At 34.0% G+C, this 8,155-nt stretch overlaps 1 protein-coding gene across 1 annotated transcript; it reads left to right on the top strand.

The window, feature by feature from the left end:
• The first annotated feature begins 976 nt into the window (after window positions 1-976).
• LOC141702396 (ARM REPEAT PROTEIN INTERACTING WITH ABF2-like) lies at window positions 977-7,916 on the top strand. Its single transcript, XM_074506090.1, has 19 exons — window positions 977-1,202; window positions 1,330-1,478; window positions 2,634-2,806; window positions 2,880-3,000; window positions 3,086-3,160; window positions 3,278-3,372; window positions 4,164-4,239; window positions 4,361-4,468; window positions 4,756-4,884; window positions 4,971-5,039; window positions 5,142-5,201; window positions 5,448-5,571; window positions 5,655-5,773; window positions 6,135-6,198; window positions 6,315-6,397; window positions 6,830-6,894; window positions 6,994-7,111; window positions 7,191-7,318; window positions 7,584-7,916. Exons 1-19 carry the CDS (start codon window positions 977-979, stop codon window positions 7,663-7,665), a joined length of 2,064 nt encoding a protein of 687 aa, XP_074362191.1. The 3' UTR covers window positions 7,666-7,916.
• The last annotated feature ends 239 nt before the right edge of the window (window positions 7,917-8,155 follow it).

The raw sequence follows: 8,155 nt of genomic DNA, 5'->3' as shown, positions 1-8,155 counted from the left end.
AGATAAATGAGCGTGACTGGAATTCATTTCCAATAACTGTGAATGTAACTAGCCCAGGATTTTAATTCTAACTTTTGAATTTGTATAACATTAACGAGTATCAAAATACAAAATTTTACAACCAAATATTTGATATGGGCCATGTTGGATTGGACCTAAAACAACGAACAGAACAACCTGAATTCTTTCGAAGATTACCCTAAAAATATGTCTTACCTAAGGCTCATAACTTTGCAATCTAATGTTTAACAAGATGGAGGCCCAAAAATATATTTGAGCAATGTTTTATTTGGACTAAGGCCCATAAATTGATTACCTAAGTCTTATATCTTTGTAATGTTTTAACTGGATACAGGCCCAAACATGTAGACAATCTGTCAGCAGAGCATCTAATAATAGATTGCAATTGTCTACAAAAATTCACCTTCCTTGTACAACAATTCAAAGAATTTTTTCTTCATATATATGTAATAATAATGTATTCTCTTTGTATAATGGATTAGGAAAAAGTAAATTGGCAACGATTTTATCTTTAGAATACAATATTCCTTTTCTAAAATAATTCTGGAAAAAAATTTCCGCTAAGCAAAATACCATCCAATTTTGATATTGATATATTTACTGAATAATTTATATAATATATATTAATGAAATCCTATCAAATCAAATATCTATATATGTAAATAAAATTGAATATTATCAAAAAAAAAATATATTAATAAAATCTCGTAAAATCTACTCAGGAAAAAATCATAAAAAATTCTGATGCATGTGGCGTGTAGCAGCATCTACATTCATAAATTGAATCAGGGCGGGAGCATCATTTTAATTTTAATTTTATATAAAAGAATACAATATACCAGGCGTTAAGTTTCAAAGTAGCTTAATATATATACAGGTGCATAAATCTCAATATACTAGCTCATTTCTTGACCATTCTACTCTTTACCATCACCTTTTCTCTTGTATTTTCACCATGGATGCAACCCCTGTCGAGAAAAGCTGGCTTAAGAGAACGCTCGAACAAAACCCAGTAAATGATCCCGGCTATGAACATTATTTAGAACTGTTGCAGTCACCTGATGAGGAAGTGTTAGCCTGTATCCAAGAAGAAGTAGAATTTCTACGTGATAATTTTTCTTCGTCTGAGGTTGATCAAGTTTCAGAATCGGTTGCAATAATTCTCGGATGCACGAGAGTTGGTAATTTTTGTTTTTCTTTTGTTTTGTGTGTGTTTTAATATTCTAAATTTGATTGATTTGATAGTAAAAAGTCTATATATATTGAATTTAGATGTTTGTTTGTTGTTTTTGCATGTTTGTGTTGCAGATGAGTATGTGCACCTTGCTGTTCTAGCCGGAGCTGTTCCAGTTTTGGTTCGGCTTCTTTCTAGAGTGGCACAAATAAATGAACCACAATTGTACGAGCATGAAATTGCGAGAGATTGTGCACTTGCTCTTGCCCTTATAGCAACGAAAGTAAGTTCCTCTGTCAAATGTTTTAGGGCTGGATATTAAAAACATGAGGTTGCTTCTCTAAAGAGCATGTTGGTCTTATTTATTTACATTTTGAGGGAACTTGGTCCAGTCCACCAATTTTTTAATCATTTGCCCCCTTTTACCATATTTTTAATTTGGATATAATATGTGTAAGACCTTTTACCTCCTAAAACTGCTGATTACTTGTATTTTTTCCGATGATGGATTAATTATTCAAACTGGTGCATATGATTGTTGCTTTGTTCTTTGCTGCACTAGAGAGGGTTTTAAATCTTATATATTCTTTCATAACATAATTTGATTCTGAGGAGAAAGCAGCTATTAGTTCTTTCGTGAGTCGCAACCGTTTTAAGCAGCTATTAGTCATTTGATTGTTGACATAAATGTTTATTGTTTCCACAAAAGAAATGAATTTGATTTACATTTTTTGATGTTATCATAATAATTTTTAAAACTTCTGAGAATCTTAAGTTTACTCTTCAAGCTCCAAGTTCCATCCATTAAGGTTTTCAGAGAAACCCCATGTTTATATATGATCATCACCACCCTTGAAAGAATGCACTTGAGAAAGAGAATGTTGGAAATTTTAAAGTTTGGTGTCATTTGGTCGTAAAAGAAAGAGTGTTGTCCTTAAATTTCGGATGAATATAGTATTCCCTGCTCAGACTTCCATGTAAGATGTTTAACATTCTTTAGATTCAAGGTAGAGTTTCCTGTTTTGTTTTTCAATTTTCAGAGTATTATGATATGATCAAGATGCAATTAACTATATTTATGTAGAAAAAAACCAAGTTCTAGAACTTAGTGAACTGAGCAAAAATAAAAATTAGCAGAGATAGAGAGAACGAGGATACAAATTTATTATAACACCCTTTACATATAAGGTAGGATGAGAATACAACAATATGTGGAAAGCGCTATCTGCTATGAATTCTCAACTATCTGATAGCTTACTAAGTTATTAAATTGCCGATTTGAGATAATTTTTGTATTTAAGAAAGTAGTCTAGAACTTCAAGCATAATTCTTCACACGAAATTGTATAGTAGCCATCATTATAGTGTAATTACTTTATATTCGTACTGCAGTTTGTTACTATATTGATTTTCTTATCTGCCACTTCAATTTTTGGCAGGCAGAGTATCACGATCTCATTGTTGGTGTTGGAGCACTTCCATCTCTGATAAATGTTATCCGAAGAAATAAAAGTGGTCAGATTCCACAAGCACGCGTTCAGGCTATGACAAGAGCTGCCAATGCAATAATGAATCTTGCTGAAAATAATAGCAGGATTCAGTCATGTGTCAGGTTTGTCTATTTTTCCTAGGAGGAGATGTAACTGAGAGTACTGTGTAATTTTGACATTTTGCTTTGGTACCAGGAGTGAACACGGTATCCCTCTTCTTGTTGAATTGCTCGAGTTTCCTGATTCAAAGGTGCAGAGAGCAGCTACTGGGGCCTTGGGAAATCTTTCTTATGACGATGATGAAAATCAAAATCAGGTTCGCAAATTCCTGCTTAAGTACTACATAACCCAAATATCAAATTAAACCTATAAATGACTTGAATTCTCCTCTTCATTTTCAGATTGTCGAATGCAATGCTTTACCTGCCCTTGTTTTGTTGCTTTATTGTGAGGATGTTTCCATACATTATGAAGCGGTTAGTTGGAGCGTGAATTTTTTAGTGCCTGAAATTTTGTGATTTATGTATTTGGCTCTACTGATCTTAGTTCACATTCAGCTTAGAACTTGAATCAAATGTTGTTGGTTTTGATAGGTTCGTGTGATTGTGAATCTAGCCTACTCATCCCTGGAAAATAAAAAAAAGGCTCTCGAGGCTGGAGCTTTGCAACCTCTCATAAGATTATTAAGGTACAACAACTACTACTTTTGTTTTACGAACTTGCACTACAACATTATGTTAATTGCAAAGCAAGAATCTGCGCAAACATATTCATTTTATGCGATATTTTGTATTTAGGTCGAATCTTAGCAATTTGTATCTGTTTAAAATATCTAACATAGCAAATTGGAACTGAGGCTCAAATCAGAGAAAATAACCTATATACAGCATTAGCAATATCAATTTTTCAAATTACCTTTTTCGCTAAGATTGTCCTATTTATACATTCCCCTCCATAACTTATAATGTGTATGCATACACCACCAAATGAATATAAGTTTCCAAGAAGACTTACTCATACAGATCAACACCAAAAGTGTCTGGCTCCTTTAAGAGATGCCATATGGATCAGCACCAAAATGTATGGCTCCTTTTAGAGATGCTCTCTCGTAATTGTAAAAGTGAGCTTACTCATTGTGATTTCTTGACAACATGATTGCTCTTCCGGTGTACATATTTTTGTCATACCAATACATTTAGAATAATAACTTGATGGACACCGGTCATAACCTGTTTAAATGGCTATTTTATCACCGAACTGATGCCCAACTTGCAAGTGTGCCATTAACCTATTTCATTAGTGTAAATTGGCACTAATGTGCTCATGTAACTATTTCTTTTTTTTTATTGTTTCTTCCACAACAAGTAATATATTTATGCTTTTTAAGTAAATTTTGATTTGGAAATATATAGTAGTAGTTCCTCTGCCCCGCCTTTATCTATTTGTATTAATACTATTAATTATATACTGTGACTACAGTTCCCGCTGTTTACATAGTCAAAAAGAGGCTGCTATTATTCTCGGGCAATTTGCTCTCACTGAAGCTGAATGCAAGGTACCGAAATGTTTCTTGTCACAATTCTGCTATGTGATAGCCAAGTAGAAACGACATAAGCTTTCCTCCAACAATACTGCTTATGTAAATGTCACAGGTATTCACAAGCTATATTTTGCAGGTACACATGGTTCAACGAGGTGCTATTGACCCATTGATTAAGTTGGTTAAATCGCAAGATGTTGAACTACAAGAATTTTCAGCTTTTGCACTAGGACTGTTGGCACAGGTAATTTCTCCTAATCATTTATTTTTTTGGGTGCGCCTCTTGTCTTGTAGTATTTATTATTTGGGAGAGGAACAACGCCTCATTACTTCTTTGTTGTCTCTAATGTTGGCCTGCCTCCGACTTCTTGGCTTAAAGAATCAGAATGCATCAATTGTAAATTTCTGGGCACATGTTATGTAGCACTTCTATGAAAGTGTTCTTATTTTCTCGTTTGAACCCTTCAATATTTTGTCTACTTGACTACTTATATGCTTTTCTCTGGTTGCTGTAATAATGTAAATATTTAGGATACACACAGCCGAGCTGGTATTGCCCAAAGCGGTGGTGTAGTGCCATTGTTGAATCTTCTTGATTCAAATATTGAACAAGTGCAACAAAATGCAGCATATGCTCTTAGTGAGCTCGCAAAAGATGAGGTAATATAATGCTTGTTCATTGCTATAAAGAATTTACCTTTCGTCTCAGTTTCAGTGTTCTCACTGCCATTTGTACTACTTCATAGGATAATGTTGTGGATATTATCGTGGCTGGAGGAGTTCAAAAACTTAAAGACGGAGAATACCTTGTCGAAGTATTTTTCTCTTTACTTTACCGGAAATTTCTCTATAAAACTCATTCTAGTCTAGCACAATTTATTTATATTGTTTGGTTGTTTATATTTGATTTCCTGCAGGAAACAAGGAATTATGTTTCAGATACACTAGATACCTTAGAGGAAAAGATGAATGAACAAGTGAGTTTCTACCAAGAATTATTAACTCTCTCTCTCTCTCTCTCATTCTTTTAAGGCGTTTAGAGGACGACCTCATGAATTGGATCATATATTATTTTGTGTTTTAGATAATTTGGCTACTTGAGAACTTTGACCTTTGTATGTAAACATCACATATCTTCTCATTTTAGCTAAATTAGACTCGGTAAATCTTAGTTGTGTAATCTCACATAAATCTGCTTATCTAGTAGTAATTTTTGTTCTCAGGTGCTGAGACATTTGTTGTACCTGATGCGGATCGCTGATAGATCTATTCAGGAAAGAATTGGCCTGACTCTTTCTCATCTATGTTTACCAGATGATCAAAAGTCAATATTTGCTAATAACAATGGTAAATTCATTGAATCATTGCTCGTTTTACGATTTTCTCACTTAATTAATATACTTATTCCATGTGCACCCTTAATGTTACAGGACTAGATATTCTACTAGACCTTTTAGCATCGACGGATTTAAAACTCCAACGACTTGCATCAGAGGCTTTATACGTCTTTTGCCCGATGGACACAGGTCCGACATCCCCAATCTCACAGGTAAGTCAGTTGCCTACTAAATGCCTTATTGCAGTATTTGACTAGTTGCTCTTTTTGTTCATTGTAATGAGGTAGTAACTTGTGTGTTTTCACTAAAGTAGTTTTTTCAACCACAAAATTGCTTATGCTGTACTAATCTAATTGTTGTTTACTCAGAATTGTTTTTTAATAATCCTTAGGTAGCATACTTATATGCCTCAATATATTTGGAAATCACATAGTTTTAAGTAAACTTCATGCTAGTAGTCTTGCCAACAAAATCAGGCCAAGTGACATAGTTATTTCCTTTTACTTTAGTGTTAAGGACAATGATCATTGTATTGGTAAAATTGTTTATAGTGAATACTTATTTCTTGTGCAGTTCGGCTTGGGTGAGGAGCATTTTAACAATCCAAGAGGTTCAGACGTTACTTTCCTAGTTGAAGGTAAACTGTAAACACGTTATTGTTAGTACCATTGTATGAATGGATAGAATTCAAGCTGATTGAAGCAGACAGTTGTTCATGTGTACTGAGTATTATTGCTCTTTTCCCATTATCAGGTAAGCGGTTTTACGCTCACAGGACAAGGCTTCTTGCTGCTTCTGATGCATTTCGAGCAATTTTTGGTGGTGGTGGTTACAGGGTATCTGTTTCTTCAACCCTTCAATATTTTCTTGACTTACTTGAAAATTCAATTAGATTAAATAATGGGGTCGTATATACATTTTTTTTAAATTTTTGCAAACCTAGACCAAAAATTTGTTTGATATGTTTTTGTCCAAGTAAATGTATTTTCATAGGAAATATTTTTACTTTATAGTGAGTTTTGACCTAAACTTCAATCACAAGCAAAGAAATTGCAAAATTTGGTTGTGGAAAAGTACAAGGATGTGCGAGCTATATCGTTATATAAGATTCTAAAAAATATTTTTTTCGCTAATGTCTACATGTGCTTCACTGCTATATATGGAATAAGCATCTGAAGTTAGATGCAAAATGATCACTGAAATTTGTATCATCTTTATGAATTATTGTGCTTACTGTTGTTATGAAATTTGGAATGGGAACATTGTAGGAAAGGGAGGCCAAAGATATTGAGATTTCAGATATTAAGTGGGAAGTATTTGAGCTAATGATAAGGTGCAGTTGTCTTTCTCCTATTTAAACTGAGATTCTGGGAGGAAATATAAAAGATGAGTCGTGCAGCGTAGCCCTGATGCCTATGTCTCTTTCTTACAGATATATATACGTGGGATCAGTTCACGTGACTTTAAATGTGGCGTATGATCTACTTGAAGCTGCAGATAAATATCATTTGGATGGGTTAAAGCATCAGTGTGAGCATTTCATTGCACAAGTGAGTGGAATAGCTATTTTAATCTATACTCTTGTATGTGATTTAATGCTGACCATGAAAAATTATTCTCTTTCAAAAGGATCTCTCACTGGAAAATGTCTCCCGTACGTATGACTTATCAGTGGCCTTGAGTGCTTCGTCGTTGAGGGATGCATGCTTTGTTTTTGTGTTGGAGAACTTTAACGACTTGACTGCCTACGTGCCTGGGTACGATTACTATTTATTACTTGTTGTTTTGTAATTCTGTCCATCTTTCTTTCCTCCAACCGTAAAAAGAAATCTCTACGGGAAATTTGAAAAATTGCCATGAGTTTACTGTGATATGTTGCTTCATTTAGTTGAGTTGTCACGCTTCAACTTCAACCTACTTGTTAGACCATTGCGCTGAGCGTTATTACTTTTTGCTTTTACATAATTATATCAGCTGCTTATTGGCATTCTATTGATGACTACTTCGTGTTTCCACTACCAGGTATCATAATCTGATAAGCAGAATGTTACCCGAGATGCGCAATTACTTTGTAAGGGCAGTTTCTTGGCATTCCCAAACTTAATGAGCAGGGTAAAAGTTCTTGGTTTCCTGAGTGCCACTGTATTGCAGGGTTGATTTTGACCAGAAAGAAGAAATGTACATAAAAATTTCACTTGTTTCATTCTAACCCTTCAAGAAAGGGAAGGACCAAACTTGGTTGATAGTTTTTTTTTTCAGTTTCAGATCGAGGCATTGCAGTGTTTTTAGTCCGGGATAGTTTTTGCATTAAGCACACAAAGGGTCTTTTTTCAATAATATATATGCATGTTTAAAACTAGAGTGATTACGGTGAAACAACATTGTAATTTAATGGAATTTGAAGAGATCAAAATTACAATCTATGTAGAAATCGGCCGATTTTAAAAAATTTATGACGCCTTTAAGAGATACCGAATGTATGGCTTATTTCAACTCCAACAACTTACTTATAATGGATTCTTACCTAAAATTCTAAGAATTGAATCAAAATTGGCACTGTATCATAGTAATTACATAAAAACTTAAGATCCACT

Source organism: Apium graveolens, unplaced genomic scaffold (genome assembly GCF_009905375.1).
Source record: "Apium graveolens cultivar Ventura unplaced genomic scaffold, ASM990537v1 ctg4988, whole genome shotgun sequence".
In the NCBI taxonomy this organism is placed as follows: Eukaryota; Viridiplantae; Streptophyta; class Magnoliopsida; order Apiales; family Apiaceae; genus Apium; species Apium graveolens.
This window is presented reverse-complemented; position numbering and strand designations above follow the sequence as displayed.